This window comes from Nelumbo lutea, chromosome 1 (assembly GCF_056320005.1).
Source record: "Nelumbo lutea isolate HS-2025 chromosome 1, American lotus-T2T, whole genome shotgun sequence".
Taxonomy (NCBI): domain Eukaryota; kingdom Viridiplantae; phylum Streptophyta; class Magnoliopsida; order Proteales; family Nelumbonaceae; genus Nelumbo; species Nelumbo lutea.
The window spans coordinates 205644104-205671766 of record NC_142684.1 but is presented as its reverse complement, the minus strand read 5'-3'; the positions used below and the strand labels follow the sequence as shown (position 1 = coordinate 205671766).

The window sequence follows — 27663 nt, the reverse complement described above, 5'->3', positions numbered from 1 at the left end:
CACCCAAAGGTAGAGATCTTCGTCTCAAGATTTAGAGTTTGAAGACCATGGAGGTTAACATTGTTCAAACAGGGTAAATGCTATACTATGATGGATTTGCAGATCCCCCAGTTTAACAAAAATGCTTTGGGTTGAAAATATTACTTTCAGAAAGGCCAGGTTAACAAGTGCATCTGTTTTTTTATCAATTTAGATTAAATGGTTTGATGAAAGACAACCTAATGAAAATGCTTTTCAACAAGGCAACTCTTCAAGTGATTGTTTCCTTCCATTTCAATTTGCCTTTGATACCATTAAATTGCTTTTTGATATTATTTCTTAATGAATTGGACTAAACTGTCGTCCAGGAGAAAATGTTCAAACAACAGAACAAAATGTCCAGACTCCAGGTTTAACAAGCGTATAGTAAAGAATAATTTAAAGCCTTCTTTTTATTGTTGGCTTGCTGCAACTTTAAAGCTTATGTTTGTCTTGAGGTTATACATCTCTATTTTGATCTTTGTTGTCTTCTGCGACATTCAAAACAATCTGAACATGGGAAAAGTGATTTGGTTCTACTCGTATTCCTGGCTTTGAGCTTGCTCTCTGGAACTTTCAACTCATCAACAAGTATTTGACGAAGCTTTTCATTCTCCTCCATCAGCTCTTCGATGACTTGCTGGTGTTTCAATACCTGAATGCATAGAAATATTTTATTTTAATAAATAGCTTACATAAACAAGTAGTTGTTTAACACCTTGAAAGAAATGCAGAAAGGATTCAGAGGGAGTTTTGGTCTGATTAAAATGGCTAGCTCAGAATTTCAGAATTTCTAGCTTCATTAGATTCAAGAGGTTATTGGTTAAAGTCCAGTTCTCCATGACATAGTGTCACTGCAAAGGTCTATAAGTGATTACTGGACACTATCATACTATGAAAGAAGTCTGCATCATAGCATCCAAGTTGAATATTTCATTCCAATGAATTTCTAGATCAACCAAGAAGCCAGTAATTTTTTTTTTATTTTTCTGGTAGCCTTTCTTCTTTCTTTAGGTTGGTTTTCCTTTGCACCAGATTTTGCTCTGAGTTTGCCTTTATATCGTTAATTCTTTACTCCCTTTAATCTCTTTCATAAGACTGTTAGTGGAATTTTTTTTTAGTATAATTTCTCACATAACATAATTCACCCAATTAGACTAATAACTGGGTTTTTTTGTTATTTGGGTAAGCCCCATTCGGGAAATCACGTAGATATTCCTTTAATTACATCTCTCCTAGGGGCAGAGAAAGTACCAATGAATAGAGACTGAACATAATTCACCCAATTAGACTAATAACTGGGTTTTTTTGTTATTTGGGTATAAGCCCCATTTGGGAAATCACGTAGATATTCCCTTAATTACATCTCTTCTAGGGGCAGAGAAAGTACCAATGAATAGAGACTAAATTAAGTATCATTTTTCTACAGAATTTTCAATTCTGATATATATTCTCACTTTATTTAAGAGAAAACCAGCAAATAAATAAACTTTTTATACATAACAAGTAAATAGGTATCATAAAAATTCATATTTCATCAATAAGGCTGCAAATGGCCTTTAAATTGTGCTTATGTGCATTTATCATGGTGTGAGGAACCATAATCAACCAAGTTTCATGAACAAGGTTGTAAATGGTTTTTTCCCTCACACATAGGTTAATAGATTGAGAGGAACGATAATCAGCCAAGTTTCATGAACAATGCTGTAGATGGTTGTCTCCCTCACATATGATTAAAATGAGACAAGGAGAAGAAAAAAAAAAGGGAAATAATAACAACAAAGAAGGAAAGTGTGTGATAGGAGTATAAGAAAAGACATAAGTCTAATAGAGGAAGTTGTAGGAGTATCATAATGAAGAGGTGGAGGAGAAATACTGCAATCCCTACCTTCTTCTTTCTCCCCTTCTCCCTTTTCTTCCACACCACACTCTTCTCTTCTTTCTCCTTTGATTTGTCTCTTGTTGCTATAAATTCTATCAACTGAATAGAATTAGCCAACAAAAAGGCATTAGCCCCTTCTCCTTGTAGAAGAGGGGTTTATATAGAGGAGGGAGTGGTTAAGTAACTTCCCACTCCTCTCTTCTTAGAGTGCCAAGTGTCACCCCACTTAAAATGGGTTAAGGAGGGGAAAGAAAACTCTTCCTTCCTAAGGTGACAAGTGTCCTCTCACTTAAAGTGGGTTAAGGAGGGAAAAGAAAACTCCTCCCCAATGATGACATGTGTCCCCCCACTTAAAGTGGTTAGAGGAGGGAAAATAACTCTACCCTAGGGTGACATGTGTCCCCCCACTTCAAGTGGTTAAAGGAGGGAAAATAGCCCTCTTGTTAGAATAGGACAAGTGGCATCCCCTTATAAATAAATGGGCTCTACTGTAGGCCCATTAAATGCTTATTGCATTACAAACAAGCCCAATTAACTTGGGGCCCGTTGTTCACTAAACTAGACTACAGGCCCCTTTCTTTATTAAAATGTTTCAGCCCACCAATAGGACTAACTGGGCTTATAAGAAAGCCCTTTTTCTTCTTTATTATTATTTTTTTAAGCTGTGTCTGGGAGTTTCTTAATAACTTGCTCCCTGTCCAGCAAACTTAAGGACTTAACAAAGACTAAGAGGTTTTCTCACCAAGAAAAAACAAAAAGAAAAAAGGAAAGAAAGTTAGACCAGGGAACAGTGGCTGACAAGCTACTGTGGTGAAGAAACAGGAGCAAGTGTTTCATTGTTCTATAGAGTATTCAATGGGTTGGTGTCTAGGCTTCACAATTTCTAGGTTCAATCACAGAGCCAAAAAGAATGAAACAGAGTCCTCAGTGTCTCAAAATTATTGATTACTTAACTGAACTCAGATATCAAGAAGATAATATTGGAGGGGGAGGGGCAATTTTACCATTTGAAGAACATTGTTTTCCAACCGGAAGTGCTCCACCTGTAAATGAAAGATGAACATAAACATATCATCCCACCATAAGACAGCCCATGTAATACCAACTTTAAATACTTAGTATTATGCATAAAAGTCATGTGGTTGTTGAATGAAAAGCACTGCGAGTAGTAAAATTAATTTTCTCCAGTTGTAAGGAGTTTCAAGTTTCAACACATTGCTTTTGAGGGAAATCAGAAGTCATAACATCAATAAGTTGACTTTTGGGACACTGAGAATGACAAATTCTGTCATAGATGAACTAACAACTGTTCTACAAGGACTGGAATTAGTTCAAGGATGCACAATCTCATGGGCTAATACTGGAAGGCAATTCTAAAACAATTATAAGCTCACTAAAAAGAGACAAGATTGGCCCTTGGAATCTCGGACAAAAGATTAGAAAAGCTAGAACGCTTATCTACAGGCAGAATTCTGTTGGGTTCCTTGATCAGCTAACTTATTGGCTGATTCACTTGCTCATTGGGGAGTGGATGGTCAGGAATTAGGATGGGATAAATACCCTCATGGAGGGGTGGAAAGCAATTCTAAAACAATTATAAGCTGACTAAAAGGAGACATGATTGGCCCTTGGAATCTCAGACAAAAGATCTGACAAGTTGGTATGCTTATCTACAAGCAGAATTCTGTTGGGTTCCTTGATCAGCTAACTTATTGGCTGATTCACTTGCTCGTGGAGGAGTGGATAGTCAGGGGCTCTTTATGGAGCAGGGTTAGATTGATTGGTTGTATTTCTTTTTCCATGTTTGAGTAACCTTTTACATCGTGTATTCTTGGTGTACATCTTTTACATTGCTTTCTATCAATAAAACCCATCTGTTAATGATCAATAACATCATAACATGATAAAGTCTTTAAGAAGCAATAGATTTGTGATCAAGATTATTTACCTACCACAACATAAAATTTCATCAAAACACAAGATAAAACAAAACAAAAATCTGTCAAAATTCCAAAGAACCATGTAGAAAGATTAATCCATGTTATGATAGTTGAAGAAAAATGTAAAGAATCATTTAATAAAATAAATAAATTCTTCTGAAAATAAAAATAGTATCTCTAAAAATATAGTTAGTTTTTTTATCATTTCCTATTTAAAAAAAAAAAATCACTCTTGCACCAAACTGATAAGTGCACCTGTCTAGTGTCCACTCAAAATCAGAAAACCAATTCTGCTCTAAGCATTTGTCCTGGTGGCTTCTGGATAGTTGTCTAAGACAACCATATGGTTTTCCAGTGGAAGACAAAATAATAAGATAATGTTCATTCCAACCATCTGATAAGATGCACTTGAATTATAAATATTGGACAAAGAAGGTAATGGCAACTTGAAGAGAAGCATAACCATGAAACAGTTTCCTAGGAATAGTACTTGCTAAACATGGACAGATGAAGTACAATGTAGAGCAACAATATTATCTATTGAATCAGAAATTGCAAATGCACAATATGCATTAGACTATGGACCAATCAGACTTGAACCCTTCCCAGGAGAACCACCAGGAGAGTTTGCATTCCCCCTGCTGTGGATGGATCAAGTCATACTTAATTTGACAGCTGCTCCAAAGGGAATCCAGTGCTGGCACTGGCAGAGATTGGAGGTGTATCACCCAAGGCAGAAAGAGGTTTATATTTGGCATTTAGCAGGACCATTACAGATGCAGATTCCTTGAAAGTGTATGTTAAAGCTCTACTAATGGTAATCCATATCAGAAATCATTCTTCTTCTAATCTTGCATAGCTGCCCATTGAGGGAGACTAGGCCAATGTCATCCAATGGTGCTAAAGTGTGGGTAGTAGGCCAGTGGTCCATGGCACCTAGTGCATTTGCTAAAGAGATCCAGGAATCCTTGGAGAACTAGAATGTTCAGAATAGATGGATCCCTAGTGAAATGAAAACTACAGCATATGCACTTGTTTCTTCTTGTTAATTCAAGAATTGGGTCGGCTATTTTGTATAGTAATAGTTCTATTTCCATGTCATTTTTTTGTTATTGGGGGAGCTGCTTATTCATATTTTGTGCATCAGTGTACATCCCTTTATGTGCTCTCCATCTTCTTGATGCATAATATTTACATGTTAGCCCCTTTTGAAGAAAATATTAGAGCATTCTTCAAAAAAAAGTAAAATATGCATGCTACTATATTTGCATGACATACCAAATTATTAGACCCAATTTCCTCCCCATCCTTCAAAACAGAATTCTGCAAGAAATTGCTGATAACCTTTTTGGTGCGACTGCCCAGGGAAGTGTCCAATGAAGATGTGTACTTAGACCCAGTGCTCATACCTACAGCTTTAGATGGGACTTGAGATGTATTTTCCATAGTTTTTGATGCTGACTGCATGATATTTCCAATTTGGTTTTGCATTGAGATGTCATTTATCATGCTCATACTGCTCTGCAAGGACCCTGGGAGGACATTTTGACTAGGTAGACCAGGAATGTTCCCGAACTTCATCGTCATCTTTGCTAGTACTTCCTGAAAAATAAAGATAAGAATTAGGTTAGATTAGTGGAAAAGAAATAGATGCTATAAATTGTGATGCAAGAGGATCACATACTCCAAGACAAGATTGAATATGATGAATCACCCTTGGCTTGATAGCAAGACCTGCCATTAAACATCAAAATGATACCTCTAGAAAGAGAAACTTCTAAAATGTATGCATATAAACTGGAGAATAATTAAAATGTGCATCTAATGCAGTGCCTTAAAGCGTATGTCTAGGTTCAATGGTAAGTGAGATATCCCTAACATAGTTTTCAAGGCGCCTAGGTGATGCTGGGTGACACTAGGGCGCCTAGTCGCCTAGGCAATAAAAATTTTATAATATAAAAATCTAACTTTTGGCTAGTTCCCTAGTTTTATATACCATTCAGCATGTATATATATATATATATTATTTTTTTTTTTTTTTTTTTGAAAGGTAAAGTAAGAAATTTATTAATTCAGAAAAGACTCATTGCAACAGGAGAGCTAACAACAAGTGGCTACTCAGAACACAGGACAGGTTACAGATCCCAAATGGATTCAGATCTAAACAACCACAAGATATTAATTGAAAAAATAACAGTTCTCCTTATTAAGAACATTAAATTTCCTCTAAAAATGTGGCAAATCATCACATATAAAAGATAAGAATCCTTTACATATATTAATTCAATTATTTTTAAAAATAATATTTCTATAATAAGGATTTAGTAGAGAATTAATTAGCAGCTAAAGAAGGTCAACTTTATATGATAAATATTCAAGATAGAAAGTAAAATAGAAAAAACAAGGATGGAGTTTCTGTTTTATTTAATTAGAGAGAGAATAGAAAAAAAAAAAACAGAACCTCTTTATAATTCTATTCCTTCTTTCCTCTTTCTTTCTTTCTTTTTTTCTTTCCTCAAAATCCTTTGATCTTTTAAATTTCAATAGTAAAACATTACAACAAAGTATATTGATACATATAGCATATATAAAATGTATTAATGCATACATTAATAAGATACAGCAATACAAATGATATTATAAAAGATGCTCACCTTGTCATTTTTGTTGCCTAGGTGGGCGCTTGGTCACCTAGGCAAGCGCCTAGTTGCTAAAAGTCAAGGCATTTGGGCTAGGTTCCCAGCCAAGGGCACCTAGGCGACGCCTTGACAACTATGATCCCTCGCCTGGCTCGTTGTCATGTTTTAATGAATTAACCTTGAATTTGATGTTTGAATGAGTATTTTGCTTGTTGTAGCTTGTAGCTAGGATTTTTGTAGTTTAAACCATTTATCTTGTGGCACCTGACTTTGTTCAAGAATGCATTTCACTTTACACCTTACATCTCAAGCTCTAGTTGCATTCCACTAAACCTGTGGCACCTGACTGTGGCCCCTTGCACTTTAGTTGCACTTCTTGCTTTTAAAGATATAGGTTAAAAGGAGGAAGCATGTTAACTTGTGGAGATGAGCAATACAATTTTACATTGCAACCCTATAATAGAAAAAAATGACCAGTATGGCACACAGTCAACACTTATATCAGGTGAAGCTTAGAGCATCATTTGATTCATTCTTCTCCTTACATAGCAACCCCATAAAAGAAAAAATGATCAGTGGCAGTAGCAAATACTCACATGAGAATTTTAAGGCTGAAATAATGGTTAAGGTGCAATGTGAACAGAACTCGCACATGACTTAGTGAAACCTACAAGAGAAGGACTATCACAGAGCCCAGCCCATGCAAACTTCAAAAGAGAATTGAGTTGAAATTCCTAATCTGGGACCTGGTTTCTGATGGCACAATAGGAAGTCCAAAGAAATAGGTGGGGCCTCAGGAAGAGTTACCTTCCTTTTCTAGCTTTAAACTGCAACCAAATATTTCCCTAACCTTCTAAGTTTTTTTTTTTTCTTTAAGCAATGTGACATGCTGATTAGGTGCACAATCTTTGACTTGATGGCTGAAAAAGATAGGATCCTTGTCTCATGCCTCATGAGCATGTCACACTTCAGCCTACAGCTATAAATACCTTAAAGAAAAAAAAAAAAAAAAAAAAAAAAAAAAAAAAAAGCAAAGAAGAAGAGACCATTAGTGTAATTTAGAAAACTCAGCAAACTACTGTTTCATTGTCATAATCACTCCTTAAGTATCTGTTAGTTTCATGTGTCAACTTGTCTCAGACGCTAAACCACTTGAGGTGTTTCTGGAATATCTACCAGCTACCCTATATGACGAAAAAGTTGCCCCCACCTCTACCAAGTATCATTCAAAAATACAGAAACCTGGCCCAACCCACCTGACTTGCACCCCTACTTAAGAGGAGGGGGTTAGGAGGAGGATGAAGAGGAAGGGGGATCTCATTTTTTCTTTATTTTTAATAAAAATCTTTTATTTTAAGAAGAATAAAGATGCATAACATTAATTGAAAGGGGGATCTTGTCGAAGTGGAGCAAGACACCCCCCCCCTAACTCAAAAAAAACAAATTAGGCTGCATCAAAAAGGGGGTGGGGGGGTCTAGGGGGCGAAGCCCCCCAGCCGAAGGGGCAGGGGGCAAACCACTTTCTTTCCCCTTATCTTTTCTTCCCTTCCCTTCCCTTTCCTTTTCTTTTCTCTTTTTTCTTCTCTTTCTTTTCCTTTCCTTTCCTTTCCTTTCCTTTTTTTCCGTTTTCTTTTTTTTTTGTCTTTTTATATAAGATGTACATGAGGCGCATGAGGCGTACACCTCTAGCACGCCTCATGAAAAAAGCACATGAGGCATACGCCTCAGAGGTGTACGCCTCCCACGCCTTTTAAAACATTGGCTTACATATTTCTATTTTTTAGTAATTTACACATTTTTAGAAATTCACAACTATTTTTTTATTGTTAACAAACTTCATTGATTTATGAAAAAGAATGTCATGTACATGCATTTAGTTCCCTCTGTAGGGCTGGTTTTCACCTGCCCTTCTGTTTCTGTTTACATCTTTTATAAATAACTTTCATTTGTGACCCTCCACTACATCTTCTCTCTACTTGCACCTTGTTTTGCAAGTGAATCAGCCATATAAGTTGCTGATCTAGGTAGCCACCTAACTGAAATAATCACCTCCCTTGCTACATGCTTGATTTCTTTCAGTGTGATCATATTGCCATGTTCCTTGACCTTCATATTTTAGCCAGCTTACTATGGCCTTAGAATCTTCTTCCACCATTAAGTTTCTCATATTCAGCCTCTTGGCCATCCTTATTCCATATAGAACTGCTAGGATTTTGGCTTTTGTATATTCCTAAACCCCAATATGTCCTGAATATATTGCTACCACAGCCCCATGGTTATCTCTAAAGACCCCTCCAATCCCTTAAATACTTGGATTGTCAATGCTACACCCATCAAAATTTAGCTTGATATGATCTGAAACCGATGGACCTCATAATGTCCAATTCACCACTTTGATAGGGATATTTTCTATTACTGCTTCTTAAGATAGCCTCTTCTCATTAAAAATTCTTGTATTTTTTTATAGATAACAGTAAAGCTTTATTAATTGTGAGATTGTATGTACAATAAGATTTATATATTTGTTAAGCCAGTAAACACAGCCTAGCTCCTTTTTTTCCAAAATAGACCAAAGGATAACAGCCCTAGTCTCAGTCATGTTTTCCTTACAAAACTATCTCAAAATGCAAGAAAATGAATTGCAAAGTGCAAAGTAGGTGAATGGGGCCCATTAACAGTTATCCTTTTAAATTTTCTGTTCTTTGCTCTTCTTTTTCTAGTTTCCTTTCACTTCTCTTATTCTCTTGGCAATCAACTGTAGCCTTACCTTTTTCAAAAAAAAAAAAATCTGATAATAATTTATCTTCAAAATATAGTATTAGTAAAAAAACTATGAATGCAATAATTCAAACACATCTTCGCCCACTGATTTCCATTCTGTCTGATTAGTTTTACTTTTGGGGAAAAAATATACTTCTCAGTTGTGGGGAGTGATTTGGGCACATCCCCTTCTTTATAAAGGGACAACCCCTAACCATTAGTCAAAATGTGCATGTTTTAGAAGACTGAAATACCCCTTACCCCTATGTATTGATTTTTGTTATTACAGACAGGGGTTCTTTGTGTTTATGGGATGGGCCAAAATCAGTTCCCTTTTTCTATTTATTTCAATGATAACCGTTTATTCAAAATTATTCTTGATAAAAAATGATGATTTAAATGCATTAAACACACAGTGAGTTTCCCCCAGAAAGCTGCAATAAGACCTTGGTGAACTATTGACAGTATATCAATTGCACATTTTTCTACTGATCTATCTTTTGTCTTTTCCCTACTATTTTGGAAGTTTTCACATTTAAAATTTTTTCTTTACTTTTTAGTAATTTTATTTATCATATGAATAATAAAAATTATATTATTTTATATTTATCTGCTACTTTCATTATGTATTTGTTTTATATTTACCAAACTCGTTAAAAACAATGTAAAAGTAAACTTGAAGAGGTGGCCCAAGTTTTGATGGATTGATTGTGCTTTAACTAATTCCCAATCCTTTTCATTGTGAGTAAGTTGCTCTAATTATTTATTCCTCCATATGGGAGACTGCTGACATGGAAGGTGATATTTGCTTATTGAAGGATTAGGTTTGATTACACGTAGGATGCATGTGGGAGTTGGGGTAATCATCCACTTTTTGGATTTAAGTTACATTGGAACTTCAGAAAATCAAAATATTTTGAACCCAATTTCAGATTAAAAAAAAGGAAAATGGCAGAGAATAAAAAAAAAGATAAATAAAGATACAAAAAGTTTGTAAAACATAAGAATAAAATGATTTATCTAAAAATATATATAAGAATGAAATGGAGGAAATAGAAAAACAAAAATAAATAAATAGGGTGATTACATAAATTTGTTTGTTCTCTTATTTCAGCATTTAAAACCTCCATGCTCTTCAACTGGAAACTCAAAGTTTTTCCAAATTCAGTCTCCAGTCAGGTGAAAAAAGTGTGGAACCAGAATTTAAAACTGTCCATCTGGCTTGACTCAACTAAAGCAAATAACCTAGTTGAATGACTGCAAAGATCCATTCAATGCCCTTTTCCTTTTTTCTGATGTTCTGTCCTCTTTTTCATGCAGAAACAAAGAATGTGATTACTAAAGCAGAAAATTGGCATAAACATCCTCCTTCAGAGCAATAGAATGGTAGATCTTATTCATCTCAATTTGAGGTAAGCATGCAAACTTGTGGTCACTAGATCCTTGGCTTGCAAACAATAGGTATCTAACTTATGCTTATAATCTTATTCTCACACATTAGAAATTGTCCATTTCTGGTCCCAATTAGGGATGACAATTTTCCCCATCTCTGTCGGGTACCTGACCTCCCCAACCCCATTGGGTTGGGGACGGAGATAGAGATTAATAGGGATCCCCGACCGGGGTCAGGGTCGGGAATGGAGAATGAAGTCCCCGCCCCACCCCACCCCCAATTATATATATTATGTTATATATATGGTATTATTTAAATTATTTAAATTATATATATATATTAAAATATATTTAAAATATTATTTATGTTTTAAAATTTTCTTTATTTTAATATAATTTATTTTAAAATACTATTAATTTAAAATTTTCAAGGATTTGGGTCCCCACAAGGAACTTGTCTCCATCGGGGATCAGGGATGGAGGATAACTTTTATCCCTGGCAAAGATTGGGGTCGGGGTGGGGATTTTGTTTGCTGAAATACAGCAGCGGAAGCAGCAGCAGAAGCAGAAGAAGAAGTAACTTTTATCCCTGGCAAGGATTGGGGTCGGGGATGGGGACTTTGTTTGCTGAAATACAGCAGCAGCAGCAGCAGAAGAAGAAGAAGTAACTTTTATCCCTGGCAAGGATTGGGGTCGGGGATGGGGATTTTGTTTGCTGAAATACAGCAGCAGCAGCAGCAAAAGAAGAAGAAGAAGAATTTTGTGAATGGGCGGCAATGTGTTTTCAGGTGGCTCTAGAAGCTATTATATATATTCACAATAAGATGTTACGGGAATAGACTAGAATGTCTCTGATTAGTGATGGGACACCTAGGCACAATAAAATAAAACAGGTTTAGGCCCAATAACTAAAGGCCCATAACAGACTAAAGAACTTAAACATTAAAGATAAATAATCCCACCAACACTTAACCACTTGAACCAACACTCACCCTCAAGCTAAGCATGGATGTCAGTCATGTTTAGCTTGCCAAGTAAGTCTAGGAACTTCATTGAAGACGGTCCTTTTGTCAAAACATTAGCAACCTGCATCTCAGAAGGTGTATAAGGAATGCAAAGTTCAGCCGAGAAAATTCTCTCTCTTACAAAGTGTCAATCAATCTCAATATTCTTAGTCCTATCATGTTGTACTAGGTTATTTGCAATGTTGATGGTAGCCTTGTTGTCACAGTACAACCTTAGAGGACCATCAACCTTCATCCTGAGCTCACCAAGGAGGGTCCTAAGCCACAATAGTTTTGCAACACCATGTGCCATAGCCCGATATCCAGCTTCTACACTTGATCTTGCAACCACGTTTTTCTTTTTACTTCACCAAGTAACCAAATTCCCTCCAACAAATGTGCAATATCCAGAAGTAGACTTCCTTCTTATCTCCAATTGATCAAGTCCAATCTACATCAGCATACGCCTCAATTTCAAATTTATTATGCTTTTTGAACGAATTTCCTTTCCCTGAACATGTCTTCAAATACCTGAGGGTCCTTTCAACTGCTTTCATATGAGGAATCTTTGGAAAGTGTATGAATTGGTTGACAATATGCACAGCATAAGCTATATCAGGTCGGGTAAGAAATAGATATATCAATTTTCCCACCAGCTTTTGGTATCTTTCTTTATCAGGGTAGTCCTCTCCAATCGATTCCTGGAGACAATGATTCTGCTCTATTGGAATATCTATTGGTCTACTCCCCATCACACTTGTCTCCTCTAGAAGATCAAGAACTTACTTCCTTTGACATATATAAATGCCCTCTTGTGACCTTGCAACTTCAATTTCAAGGAAGTATTTTAAATGGCCTAAATCTTTGATCTCAAATTCAGATGCCAAGAACTCCTTCAATCTTTGTATCTCTTCCGGATCATTCCCAATAATCACCATATCATCCACATAGACTATAAGTGTTGTAAGCCTGCTACCCTATTTTCTTATGAACAAGGTACGATCTGCACCACTCTGAGTGTATCCCACTTTCTTCATGGCCCCACAAAGCCTTTCAAACCAAGCATGAGGAGATTCCTTAAGTCCATATCATGCTTTCCTTAGCCTATATACCTTCCAATGAAAATCATAACCAAGTGGAGGATTCATGAATACCTCCTCATGTAGATCACCATTCAGGAAAGCGTTCTTCACGTCCAACTGATGTAGCTCCCATGAAAAATTTGTAGCTAATGACAATAGAACTCGGATTGTGTTAAGCTTTGCAACTAGAGAAAAAGTCTCATTGTAGTCAATCCCTTCCTTCTGAGTAAACCCTTTTGCCACTAGCCTGGCCTTTATCTTTCAATAGACCCATCCTCCTTATGCTTCACAGTGAACACCCACTTACATCCCACAGTGCTTTTCCCTTCTAGTAGATCCACTAATTCCCAAGTCCTGACCTACATTAAGACTTTCATTTCCTTATTCATAGCGCCTCTCTCCATCTTGGGTTAAACACTACCTCCGAGTACCTACCAAGAACATAAACAAAAAAAAGAGCAGACACAAAGGAATAATAACGAGGAGATAAACATGAATAAGAAACTTTTTTTATCAATAACTGTGAAATGTATTAATTAAGATTTAAGAAAAATCACAAAGCAAGGGGGATAAACAATCTTAGCTCCCTAGACAATCATTGAACACCAAAATACAATTACAATATGGCCCAAAATATAGAGTTTCCATTCACCCCTTGCCTAGCTAGACCATCTGCCAGTGAGTTTGCACTTTTCTTTACCCACTTGTACTGAATTTCAATATCCTTAGTCAACCACCTAAATTTTCTCTTTTCATTGCTGCAACTCCACATCCTAGAGTTATCCTCTTTTAACCAGTTCACCACAACTTCAAAGTCTCCTATGATCAACTTACTAAATTGCATATCCTTGACTCTTTGTACCCCTTCAAGAGCAGCAAGTATCTCAGCCCTCAAGGAATCTCCCTCCCCCATTGGTCCAAAAAACATAGCTAACAGATTCCCATGTTCATCTTTTATTGCTTCCCCTATTCCGGATGGCCCTGGATTACCCATACTATTGCCATGAAAGTTTAGTTTAATAAAGCCATGAGGTGGAGGAATCCAACAAGAGTTTGATGGAATAAGAAACGTATTCAACAATGGGGTATCAAGTAGTACAAGAACAGGTAGGCTTACGAAGAGCAATGGGAAGATCCAAATCAAAAATATGAGCAAAGTTTAATGTCGATGTCGATGGAAATGTCGCTTACCAAAATATAGGACATATGTCGGAAATGTCAAGGGGAAATATTGTAAAAATTAGAGACATTGTGGAAATATTATGAAATATGTAGAAATATGCAATGATATTTTGTAAAATGATAAAAGAAGCATTAATACATATTTCTATACTATTATCTTAATCCCAACCATTATATAAAGCTAAGAAACTAAGATAAATAACAAATTAGTAAATGACAATTTACTGATTTATTATGCATTTTGATGTTTTTACAAGGTTATCCGATATTTTCTTTTCTTATTTTTAATTTTGACTTATTATAAATTATAATATATTTATTTCAGACTAGTAAATAGAAATACATTTATTCTGATTTTTTAAATATTAAAGTTATAATACATTATATTTTATTATAAATTTAATAAACTGATTCTCCTTTTTGTAGTATTAAGATTATGATAAATTCTGGTTTCTTATAAAACTTAACGAATTTATTATGATTTTTAATACTATATTTATAATAAATTATGATTTAGTATAAAATTTAATAAATTTATTCTGATTTTTTATACTAAATTTAGAATATGATTTATTATAAAATTTAATAAACTTTCTAATTTTAATAAATATTTTATTACTTGAAAAATATTTTATGTTTTATATTATAAAGTAATTAATTTATTCTTTTGTTTTTATTTTTTGTTAATTCTTTTTATAAATATTTTATTTGATATTAAATGGAAATTATTAATGGAATAATTTATATTAATATACTGTATTATTTTAATATAACTAATATATTATATTATTAATATACATTAGTCGACATAATAGGAAAAAGCGTTTTTTTTTTTTGTTATTTGGACTTATTTGGTCGATATTTCTAAAATATAGGAAACGTCGACCGAAATAATGTAATTTTTATATTACCATCCATTTTCATGTTGGTGAACCTCGACATCGACATATGTCGAGCGACATTAACGAAATGTTGCGACATTTGAAACCATGAGTATGAGTGATAGGATTACCTAGAACCATTCCACAAGTTGGAGGATCTTTTTTCTTTCTTCTATAGGCAATTCTCATTTCTTTCTATTGTCTATTAATGTTATCAATCACATCCTCAACATTAGGAGCAGTAACAAGTTCAGTAGGAGTCCCACTGGATTCACCTGGGCAATCAGGAGTAGTAACAGGTTTAATGGGAGTCTCACTAGATTCACCTAGGCAACTAAAACTGGGAGGATCAGGAGGAGAAGATGGAAGACCCGAGCCTGAAAGAGGCACAAAAAAGGAAGGAGAAAAACCCTCTTCCATCCTACTAGTCTCCCCCTGAAGAGGATTCCTGGAGGACTGAAAATAGGACTGGGACTCAAAAAACACCACATCCTTGGTGACATTTTTTTTTAGTAATTGGATCATAGCACTTATAACCTTTTTGTGTGGGAGAGTACCCTAGAAAGACCCCTTTTGTAGCCCTAAGATCCATCTTAGTCTTCTTAGGATCCTTAACATGAACAAAACACACAGCCAAAGACTAGGAGGAAGAGGGAAATTTGGAAGGTTAGGACAAAGGACAGAGAAGGGAGTTTTCATACCCAACACCCTAAATGGCATTCTATTTATCATATATGATGTTATAAGGACTGCTTGAGACCAATAGTTCTTGGGAACCTTGTGCTAAAACATTAAGGCTCAAGTTGCCTCTAATAAATGTCTATTTTTGCGCTCAACAACCCCATTCTGTTGAGGGGTACTAGCACAAGATGACTGGCTTAATTTTCTTGCAAAACTGAGTTTCAATCATTTCACAAAATGCCATGGTTATCAATAAAGCTGATAAAGTAACGAAAGCCATTTATAGAAGCAAGAGGTGAAGGGCCCCATACATCAGAATGAACTAAATCAAAAGGAGTTGTTTTGACAACTAACACACTTCACAAACCAATCTCTTACTCGAAACACACTTAAACAAATCAAGAAACAATCATTGCATTGAAGAAAAAGGTAAATGACATAGTCTAGCATGCCACAAATGTAACCTAGTTACTAACTCCTCATTATCCCGACCGCTAAAAGCAGATGATTATAAGGCTGAACTGATGTATGCACCAAAATAACAGAGACCTCCAGACTCATGACCGCTCCCAATCATTCTCTTCGTCAATATGTCCTGAAAAACACAATGAGTAGGAAAGAATGTTATGCTACAGTTTAAATTTTTGGTAAGCTTAGAAACAGATAAGTAGTTGGAAGCAAGATTGGGAACATGTAAAACTGATTTAAGAGAGAGATCCTTACTTAAGTTAACCTCCCATTTCCTAGAGATGGTGGAGAGGGAACCATCAGCAACTCTCATCTTATCTTGTCCAGACATCAAATGATAAGAGGAAAATAAAGAAGACATGTGTGTCATATGGTCAGTAGCACCGGAATCAATAATCCAAGAATTAGACACTATAGGACTAATCACACTGTGAGCAGAAACAATACCTGATTTGGCAAGAGAAGTAGAGGCAAGGGAATTGTTTCTTAGATGAGCCATGGCTCGGCTAAGGATTTCTACCTCATTAGCAGTGAAATCAAAGGACCCTAATGTGCGGGAACTAGTGGTCTGTCCCATTGGAGGAGGTGCAACTGTAGGTGTTCTTTGGGCTTTCACTGTTGTTACTTATGACAACATTTCCACTTGTTGTTTGACCCTTTTGAGGCTTCTTGTCTTCCCTTAATGCAGTTGGTTTCAAGTGAGGATAAAGAATCCAGCAAGTCTCTTTCAAATGTTTGTCACCTCCACAATGAGAGCACTTGTGATGCCTCTTATATGAATGCTTGCCCCCCTTTTGGGTTGAAGAAATCATGGCTGAATGCTCAACAGGTTGTACTTGGATGTCAACTTACATCTCTTTCCTTCTAACCTCTCCATTCCTTACAAGATAGTAAACATGATGTAAATCGGGAAGTTCATTCCTTCCCAAAATTTGGGATCTTATGCTCTCATGCATCGGGTTTATGCCAGCCAAGAACTTAAAAGCTTTGCCTTCTTCAATTTGTTTATCATGACTCTCCTTATCTTTTGTATTTTCCTAATCACATACAAGGCGGTGGTCTAATTCTTGCCACAGTCCTAAAGTTGCAAAGCTGCAACAATATCTTGGGTTAACCTATAAATTTTTGCATTATTTTTCCATTGTCCGTAGGTTTTTGACACCTCTCAAATCTTAGAGGTTGTAGGGAAGTGCTGAACAGTCCTTCCTACTCTTAGAGTCATTGAGGCAAGCAGCTAGGACATACCAGGTTGAATAATCAGCATCATCCTCTTTAGGTTCCTCTTCTATCCATCTATATAACCCATAAGTTCCTGGGAAGTAATGAAAAGCTTGGCTGAAACAAACCATTCTCTAAAGTTGTATTCATCTAACAACACATTGGTAATCTGCAAGCTATGCAGATCTGGGATTTCCAGGTTTGAAGACCTCCCACCAGTCCTATTGTCCTTAGAGGACACTTTTCCTGATATTGAAGACATATTCTTCCTCTTACAGTAACCACAGTTGTAATCTCAACGAGAGGGACAAGATTTCAGACTTACCAGAGTTGTTACTAGGCTGAAAGCACCCTCTATAAATGGACTGAAGCACTCTCTGTAACCAGTTCTGGACTGAGAGCAGCTTCTATGGTCAAGAAACACCACTTTTGGAAGTTAAACCTGGGTTGTGACCACCCCCTGCGATCTGTTCTAACTCCCAGGCAACAACTAGGACTGTCCACTCAGTCCTTCTTCCTAGATCTGTTCTACCACTAGTAAGGCATAAACTGCCGGGAAAACCTCTCCTTGGGCCCTACACCCAAGAGAACGTGTCTCCATCGGGGATCAGGGATGGAGGATAACTTTTATCCCTGGCAAGGACTGGGGTTGGGGATGGGGATTTTGTTAGCTGAAATACAGCAGTAGAAGAAGAAGAGAAGAGAAAAGAAGAAAAGATAAGTTTGTGAATGGGCGGCAATGTGTTCTTAGCCAGCCCTAGAAGCTATTATATATATTCACAATAAGATGTTACAGGAATAGACTAGAATGCCCCTGATTAGTGATGGGACACATAGGCATAATAAAATAAAACAGGTTTAGGTCCAATAACTAAAGGCTCGTAACAGACTAAAGAAAACATAAAAGATAAAGAAGACCACCAACACTTCACCACTCGAACCAACAGATTTATTTCAAAATTGGTTTAAGGGACAGGGAATATGGTCTCCGCCCAGTTGCCATTCCTAATCCCAATCTTGTTGGAGAGTATATCAAGGCATGCATAAGAATTGCTCTATTTTCTTCGGAATAACAATCCACTTGATAATTCGACTACCTGGATGCGTGAGGTGTAGTTCAGAACACAAGGAAGCATAAGCCTCCTTAAGAGGAGGGGGATGAGGAGGAACAAGGAGGGGAGGAGCAAAAAGAGGAAGGAGGATTTCATTTTTCTTTATTTTCATTTTTTAATAAAAATATTTTATATTAAGAAGAATAAAGATGCATAACACTAGCTGAAAGGGTAGCACAAAAAAAAACAAATTGGGCTGCATAGAAAAGGGGATGGAGGGCTTCGCCCCCGGCACACTTTCTTTCCCCTTACTTTTCCTTCCCTTCCCTTTTCTTTTCTTTCTTTTCTCTTTTTCTCTTTTCTTTCTTTCTTTTTCTTTCCCTTCCCTTTCTTTTCCTTTCCTTTCCTTTCTTTTTTTCTGACTTTTTGTATGAGGTGTGCATAACATCTCATGAAAAAAGCATATGAGGTGTATGCCTCTTGCACCTGAGGCATACACCTCAAGGGTATAAACGCCTCTGGCATACACCTCAGGGTGTTTTTGGGGCACCTGGCTTGGAGGCATGCCTCCAGGCGTACCCCTCCCACACCTTTAAAACATTGGTTTGAAGAAAACATTATTGGCAATGAACAATAATAGCACTTTGGATTAGCACCAATTTGTAACACAGTAGAGATATATAAAAAGAATGAGATAATTTGGTTACATGAAACAAATACTAAGGAATAGACGTGAATATTTTGATTTAAGGCAAATTGAAGGTTCTACAAGGTCATGGGTAGAAGATTGGAAACAATACGTACCAACTCCAAAGCCATGGCCAAAACCAACTCCACATCCAATTCCTGCTTCAATGTTCTTTGCTCCCAATCTTCTCATCTAATAAACAAAAGCCAAAATACAATGTACACATGGTTAAAAACATTTTTTTATCAATAACAGTAAATTTTATTAATAATTGAGAACTTAGGAAGTTACATAAAAAAGGAGCTAAAGAATCTTAACTCCCTACTATACCAATGTACACCCAAACCATGAAAAACTTACAACACAGCCCAAAAGAGAGAGTTTTTGTTCACCCCTTGTCTAGCTAGCCCATCCGCCAAGGAATTTGCATTTCTTTTTATCCATGTGCAATGAACTTTGATGTCCTTAGTCAGCCACTTAAACTTCCTCTTTTCATTGTTGTAAATCCAGAGCTTAGAGCTATCCTCTTTTAGCCAATTCACTACAATTTCAGAATCACCTTCTATTATCAGTTTTTTAATACGCATGTCCTTAGCCCTTTGGATCCCTTCAAGAGCTCCTAGAGTCTCAACCCTTAGAGAATCGCCCACCCCAATTGGACCGGAATACATAGCTAACAAGTTCCCTTTTTCATCTCTTATCACTCCCCCTATTCCAGAAGGCCCTGGATTACCCATGCTGCTGCCATCAAAATTCAGTTTGGTAAACCCTTGAGGTGGAGGTGTCCAACAAGAACATGAGGTCTTCTTCACCAAAGCTGAATCTGCAATTTCCTTCCAATTTCTTATCATTTGATCAACTGAGAAGTCTATAAACAGATCTAAAGTTTTCAACCAATGTATCACCCTAACATAGATACTCTCCAAGATTTCTTCCAAGCTTCTCTCCTTATCTAAGAAAATCTATGAATTTCTCTCCTCTCAAACAGTCCAACATACTGCAGCCCTAACACATCTCCACGTGATCTTGGTCCTTTTTGTTGTCCAACGAGGCATGGATGTGAATAAACTTTGCACATTCAAATGAGGGGTCCACCTACACCCAAACAAAGAAGTAAACCATTCCCAAATACCTTTAACAAACTAACAAGAAATTAGTAAGTGGTATCCAGACTCACCATTAGATTTACAGAGGACACACCAGTTAGGGCTTTTTCTTTGAAGTAAATCCCCTGTATTAACTCTTTCCAGGAAGGCTTCCCAACAAAAACTCCCAACCATAGGAGGAATGGGTTGACACCACACCTCTTTAACCAGGAAGGACAAACCAATAGAAGAGGGGGGTAATAGTGTTAGACAGTGTATGCCCTTAGCTCCAATCGGAATGATGTACATTATGACATTTATTGTAAATGAATAAAGTACATATTTGATTCATGTTATTATGGAGTTTTTCTATGTAATATCCTTAAATTGGACACATATGAGACTCGTGTTAGTTTAGAATGTTCACAGTCGATGGATCGATCTGGGGAGATCTATCCTGATAAGGCTGACACTGATGTGCCGCCAAATTGGTTGGGGTAGCCTGTCTCAGCTGCCAGGATGAGACCCGAGGTACATGCAGTGTATGTTTACTTGAAACCCTGAACCGGACCAAAATTCCAATATTGCCCTGGACCTTGGTGATTAGTGGGCAAAACTGGAATGTTACACCTGACCCCTAGATTCGATTATGATACTGCACCAAATGTTAGATTCGGCTGTATTTGATATGTCAATCAGTGAGATCTTTAGAGGGGGTCAAAACCTGGGTATGTTGGGACAGTCCGAGAATTCATCTGAGTGGGTGATCATAGTGACAAGATCAGCCCCTTTGTCGGACAAAGGTAATGATCGGGGATGCACTCTCTCTGATGGAAACCAAAGCTGCTGGCAGCCGATTTCAATCGTTGAAATTTGTTTTTGCAAAATATATTTATAAAGATATACATATATATTACGGTTTCAAAATGTTTGCAAAAGGTTTTAATTCCCGAGATCCATGCGAGTAGAGTGTAGTACTGTTCCTTGCAGCCGAGGGAGAGGTCCTCTCTTGTCGGGCAGTGTTTGATCATTATGGGCTGAGAGGTTAAGTGTAAGACCATTGAGGGTAGTACCTGATGGGCTAATCTTGCATCTGCCCACAGTCCCTGGGTTTTTATAAGGTGGCTTGGCCCAGGGACCACTTAGTGTAAGTGTTGGGCCCATTAAAAGCCCATGGTGATGGGCTCAGGGGTTCACTGCCCATAACAATGAATTTGGCCAAGCCTTGTAACAGAGGCTAGGCTGAACCCATGTGGCTGATGTGTAGATCAATGTTTGGGTCCCACGCCATACAAGGAAGCCCAACAAGGCAGTAGTTTGGAAGGTTAGTGAGCACACGGACTTAATGGGCCTAAAGCCCAATTCGAACTGGTCTAATTTGATTAATTAAAGAAGGGGGCGGATCTAGGATTTGGATCAGCATATAGGATAGGGAGTTATCCCTATCCACTCAGAGTCTAGATCCAAATACAGATTTGGATTTGGAAACTCCTAATGAGATTAGGAGGGCTGATCTAATCTGCAAATAAGATAAGGACTTATACTTATCTCTTAAAGAGAAGTCCTGATCCAAATACAAATTTGGATTAGGAAACTCCTAATGAGATTAGGAGCTCTCTTTAAGGTTATAAAAGGAGGAGGACGGTGAACCTCTAGATACAACATCATCTCATCACAACAGATTTCATATCACAGAAAAAGAGAAGACAACTACAGTAAGATCGTGCCATCTTCTGCTCTTGCGCCCTCCTCTTGCCGCTGCCATTGCCAGTTCGATCTCCATTATAGGAGCGATCAAGAAGATTCTTGATATTAGTTTTTGGAGAAAAACTGATCTGAAGTCGTGCTCACATACCCTCCATCGAATTCTTACTGAAGGATTCGGTTCTTATGAAAAACCTGTTAATTCTACTCCACCCTCCGCTGTGTCATCTTCAGTGGGAGCAATCTTTGGAGCTTTCCTTGGGTGTGAACACCTTCGTTGGGAGTTACTGCTACTCTGTATTAGGTATATCCCTCTCCTACCTTTTGGTTTCAGATCTGGTTCGGTTAAGTTCAAGATTGATCCTTGAAAATGCAGATTTTCTAAAACAATGAATGTGATTCCCACATGGGAGAGAGAGAAATTTTTGAAATTTCACCCAACCTACCTGCAGGGTTCGGTCATCCATATGATGGATCTCTCATCCCTTCAAATAGGGTCTTAAAAAAGGAGGCACAAGACACCGAAGGAGTGACAGTCCGGATTCTATTATCTGCCTTTGTTGGAGAAAGGAAAACCCCATCCAGAACGGATAATAAGGCTAAAAGACAATCTAACTCTGTGTCCCTGATAGCTCTTCTCAAACCCAAGTTCCAACCAAAACCAAAAGGTGAATTAGAAGGTACAAGAAAGGAGGAAATTGGTTCATTTTTCATGGTAGAGATAGCAAAAAGGCCTGGAAATTGATCTTTCAAAGTGTTCCCAAAATTTAGTGAGGTTACCTGAGTGCACATCATACCTTATCCAGGGAGAGAACAAGGGCAAAATAGCTTGAATAGCTTTCCAGGGAAATGCTCTTGTAGTCCTTGCAAGAATCCCAGAATCCCATCCATTATCTGCCATCCCATGAATACTACCCGCTATCTTAACCCGTCTTTCTCTCTCTAATGAGAATCTCCGCAACCATTTCCCTAGTAGTGCTAGATTTCTACTCCTTATTTTCCCAATTCCCAGACCTCCCTCCTTACTCCTATACACCACCTCCCACCTAACCCTATGGTCCTTCTTCTCCTCTCCTAGCTCCCATAGAAACCCTCTCATTAGTTTTTCCAGCTTGCTAGCCACCTTGACCGGGACCTTAAATACTGATAAAAAGTAAACCGGAAGGTTAGCAAGTGTGGACCTAATTAGAGTGATTCTCCCTCCCAAAGACAAATAGTTTTTCTTCCAGTTAAAAAGTCTCTTTTCAAACCTCTCCACAACAGGAGCCCAAAACTCATCTTTTTGAGGGTTATCTCCCAATGGTAATCCAAGATAGTTTAGAGGCCAATTTGATATTACACATCCCAAAATGTCTACACACTCACATAATTCCCCTTCTCCCATATTGACTCCAACTATACAATTTTTCTCAAAATTCACTTTAAGTTTGACATTTGTTCAAACAGTTGTATGGTGAGCTTAAGATTTCTAATCCTATTGATATCCCCTCCTTCACAAAAAAAATAATTGTATCATCTACAAACAAGTGTGTGAGTGATATGTTTTCTCTTCCAACTCTCCAGCCTCTTATCAAATCCCTAGAATCTGCTTTAGAGATCAATCTCCCCAGCACTTCTGCAACCAATGTAAATAGGAAAGGGGATAATGGGTCTCCTTGTCTAATCACAAAATGTTCAACATAGAAAATGCAAATAGGAAAGGGGACATGGTTAAAAACATTTCAATCACAAAATATTCAACATAGAAACCAAACAAGCAAACAAGTAATTCTCCCCCCCCCCCCCAAAAAAAAAGAAATTAATGACAAAAAAGAAAAAACAAGATAAAAAAGAGTTTAGGTTCAACATACAGAGCTGTTCACATGTCTTCCAATTCCTGAAAAAGCATCCGTTGCTCCTCTGGTTGCACTCATAACTTGTTGCAGTGCTGGTATTGCACCTGGGCCACATGGATGAAATCTAAGGTTCAACCACCAGGAATACTAACAGAAACAAAACATGAGTGTTTGGAGTACGCATCAGGGTAGCACTTAATCCATCTTTTTAAATGAGTAAATGGTCATATAATAATCCAGTTTCATATCAAATAAAGTGGATTTTTTTCCTTTTACTATTCCTAACCATCATGAGATACATAAAGATAAAGAAACTATCAAAATTTGAAGGCTTGTACCTTCCTTTGTTCCTTCCAGAAATTCAAGATCATGGCAATGATGCATGAGGAATGATGTGATGGTGTATAAAAAGCAATCAAGAAGAAATGAATTGAGAAGCCAGTAAAAGTGGTATTAGACTCAGGGCATGATAATAGTATCAAAACTCAATACAGACATCAATAAAACAAGTTGAAATCAGTGCATAGAAAAATTACAGTAACACATAAAGGAATTAATTGCTGTGGAATAAAGGATGAATCCCAAGAAACGATATTCATGCCATTCAAATTCCAAAACCACCTTATCTCCATCAGAATTCAAAATTGTTTGATATGGTAATTCTAGGCATTTTTTATCATCTGAAAGATAATGGTGTATCATCTGATACATGTGTATTGCCCAAGTTAAAGCAACTTCACATTCTCCTACATGCTGGAACTTAGAACCATTGTTCATAATTGATGTTTAGACTGATTGGAGGGTAACTGAAGTTTCATTTACTTTGAACAAAGACTACTGCAGAGGCATATATTAAACTATAATTATGCACAGCATTTTGATTCCTTTAGGTCTTGAATAGTCAATAGCTGATAAAATGAATGTGCAATAAATATAGGTGACAAGTATATAAGCAATAAGTATAAAAGTATCAAACTCTTCTTCACAAAATTGCGAAGTGTATGACTAATTGAACATGCTCAATAGTCCGACAATAAAAACTTTAACATAGTTGATATCTGATACTCTGGATACGATTTCTTCTAATAATCGTAAACTTTCTATTTAAGTGAAAAAAAAGAAAAGGGCCAACAAGATACAGAAACACCACATTTTGTTGGACAGAAGAAACCAGACTTTCCTTGTTTTCTCTACATATAAAGAAAATGAGCGCATGAAGGTGACTTAATCTGCTAGACAATGTGTTTGTTTCAAGGTTTCCTTCTTAGAGAATGCTATTCAAAATGTTGTATCAAATGCATCATGAACTGTAAGGTATGCCAAGACCTCTAACTACAGAATGAAAAAAATAAATAAATTAGGAACAATTTTAAAATAATAAACGCTTGAAAATTTTACATAGATTAATACCAGCTGACTTATGCGGATTTGCACCATCATTTCCCCTGAAAAATCCTCCCAAGTTCATGTTGAGGATACACACACACACACAGAGACGTACCCAAGTTTAAAGGGCGTCCGACGCCGATTCCAACACCACAACCGATGCCAAAACCTGTAAAGACTTGACCCACCTTCAAAGCAAACGGATTCTCTATTTGAATTGCAAGCCTCCTCGAAAGATTAGTACTTTTGCTGTTCTCCATTCGACAAAATGTCTCAACCACAAACCTTTTCTTCCTCTGGATTCCGAAGTTAAGGTAGAAGCAGCGACCTTATACGGCATTCCATGGCCATAATCCCCTGCCGCTGCCTGTTAGAATTTGGAGCTCAGCGTGTGGGGAAAGTGGAATTGTGTGCGCGCGCGGACTCGACTCGACAAAAATCGATCAGGGTCGACTAGTGAGTAGGAAAAGTGAGTAGAGAGTGGGCAGCAAAATGAGTAGGAAATCAACTCTATCTCAAAAATCTAAAATTATAACTCTCTCTCTAAATTGCATCCTGCCCGTGGATTTCGCATCCGATCAAGATTTACCCCACCTGTACTATAGGGCTAAGATTTATAGAAAATATGCTATGAAATTGGTGTGACGTACATTCTGTAAAGGTCTGATCCGGACTCTTCCATCCCGTGCACCGTAGAGGGCACAATTGCTAAACACTCCGGGTCTGAGGTCGTCCAGGCTGGGGTATTGGATCCAAACACTGCCGTATACAAGGTCACAAACTCACAATGTGGAGCGAGGGGAGGTATATTGTAGGGCTGTCAATCATCTGGGTCAATCCCAACTGATCCAACCCGACCCTTCAGATTAGGGCTGTCAATGGGTAGGGTCTACCTGACAGCACCGATTGGTTGTTCCGAACTGATTCAGACTCAAACCAATCATTTTTTATGTTAGAAAAGTCTCCTGGTTTTCTTGTAAATTTTGTCATTTTTAAAAACCTCCTGGTTTTCTTGTAAATTTTGTCATTTTTCATGTTAGAAAAACCTCCTGGTTTTCTTGTAAATTTTGTAATCATAGCTAATTATAGATCTCAAGTAAAATTGGATGAAACACGATATAATAAATAGCAGTGTTTTTTGAACAGTTGTTAATTCAAACGGTTCAGAGAACCATTGACTTGGGCAATCGATTCCGTTTTTACCCTTAATCCATTCATGGGCCAAAACCCGTTGACTTGGTCAAAGAACCACTGACCTGGATGGTTGAGCCATCGACCCGTTCAATCCAAACAGCAATTCGTGGGCATAGTAGAGAGAGAGAGAGAAGAACAATCTCACATCTGATATCACTAAATCCCAACAAAGAGAAAAAGAAGATTACAAAGGTTGGAGACCATAAAGAAATCAGATCTCATATCTGAGATCTGCATTTCTATTGTTGTCGCCATATGTCGTCGCCATTATCATCAACAGTGAAGGTCGAATCCTCCTCCACCTCTTCCTTCTTCTTCCCTCCTCCTCCTCCTCCTTCCCTCCTTCCATCCTTTCTTTTATTTCCTTTATCTCTTTCCTTTCCTTTTTTTCTTTTATCTTCTTTCTTTCCTTCTTTCTTTCTTTCATTCTTTTCTTTTTATTTCTTTCTTTTTCAGCAGGCAACCGCAGCCTCTCTTTTCTCATAAAAAACCTATTACCTAAAAGTATAAAAAACTAGCATTTGCCCTAATAATGTAACTGGTCCAAACCATTCGACCTGAATGGTCGAACTGCTAACTCAAAAATTGGTGGCTATAGCGGTTCTATTTCTGGGTCAGTCTTTAAAACCTTGATAAATAGGACGTTCTGGATCTATCAATTTTTTCCCACTTCATATAAGAGGATTCAGGTAGGAGGAAGGTGGTGCAAAATTTACATCAGTTTTTGAAATACAAAACTTATACTACCAATGAGTGCAAATGAAACAAAAATTACAAATTTTATATCAGATAGGAATAAAAATCTTAATTACAAATAAACAAATGCAAAATTGAATTAGATGCAATAGATTTGCCCTGCACCAAACTAAGTGTGACCTAAATTAATATTTTATATTATTTTGAGCTTGGGCTTCAGATCGGGCTCATTCAAATTTTGATAAAAACCCAGCCCTATGCCGCCCAAGCCCTAAACCAAACCCAGCCTAAAGATCAGATAAGAAGATAGAGTATGATTTTTCGCAAATGCGGCCTTGAGGTTACTCAGATCAATGGCCTGAAACCCATTAACAGATTTGTAGACCAGCCTAGCCCTGAAAGAAATTTCTGATTTTATTCATCAAGAAATTTTAGCCCTCGAGTCCAGAACTACACATAGGCCATAGTCGCTTATCATAGGTGCTAAGCGTGGCCCATGATCACCCCTTATACAGTTGTTTTACTTTCTTTTAGGTAGGGATACAAACAGATCGGATTGGATTCGAATCGGAATATATCTGAACCAGATCCAGTACTGTTAATTGTAGATACGATCCAATTGGATTTGATAGACATGAATATGAATTCGAATCTATTTGGGAAGTCAGATATTTGGATCTGATTCAATCCAATTTGTTTTATTTAAAAATTAATAAATTATTAAAATAAAAATAAAAAATATCAATTTAAATAAAAGAAAAAACAAAAAAAATATTTTTTAATTATTTTCATCATATATATACATGCTTTTATAAAAAATAAATAATATAACAAATTTACAGAAATACAATATAAATAATATATTTATAAATAAAT

General features: G+C 36.9%; 1 protein-coding gene across 11 annotated transcripts; it reads right to left on the bottom strand.

Moving 5' to 3' along the window:
- Nucleotides 1-283: 283 nt before the first annotated feature.
- Nucleotides 284-25814, bottom strand: LOC148880551 (dynamin). Of its 11 annotated transcripts, none has more exons than XM_088962488.1 (8): nt 25013-25675; nt 23527-23615; nt 19004-19079; nt 15996-16056; nt 5525-5574; nt 5119-5442; nt 2905-2943; nt 284-673 (listed from the first exon to the last, which is right to left on the bottom strand). In XM_088962488.1, the coding sequence occupies exons 3-8, from the start codon at nt 19016-19018 to the stop codon at nt 488-490; spliced, it is 675 nt and encodes a 224-aa protein (XP_088818614.1). In that variant the 5' UTR covers nt 19019-19079; nt 23527-23615; nt 25013-25675; the 3' UTR covers nt 284-487. The 11 variants fall into 11 exon arrangements, with proteins under 11 accessions (XP_088818614.1, XP_088818618.1, XP_088818616.1 ...); XM_088962492.1 differs by having other exon boundaries at nt 5185-5442; XM_088962490.1 differs by having other exon boundaries at nt 16011-16056.
- Between the last annotated feature and the right edge of the window lie 1849 nt (nt 25815-27663).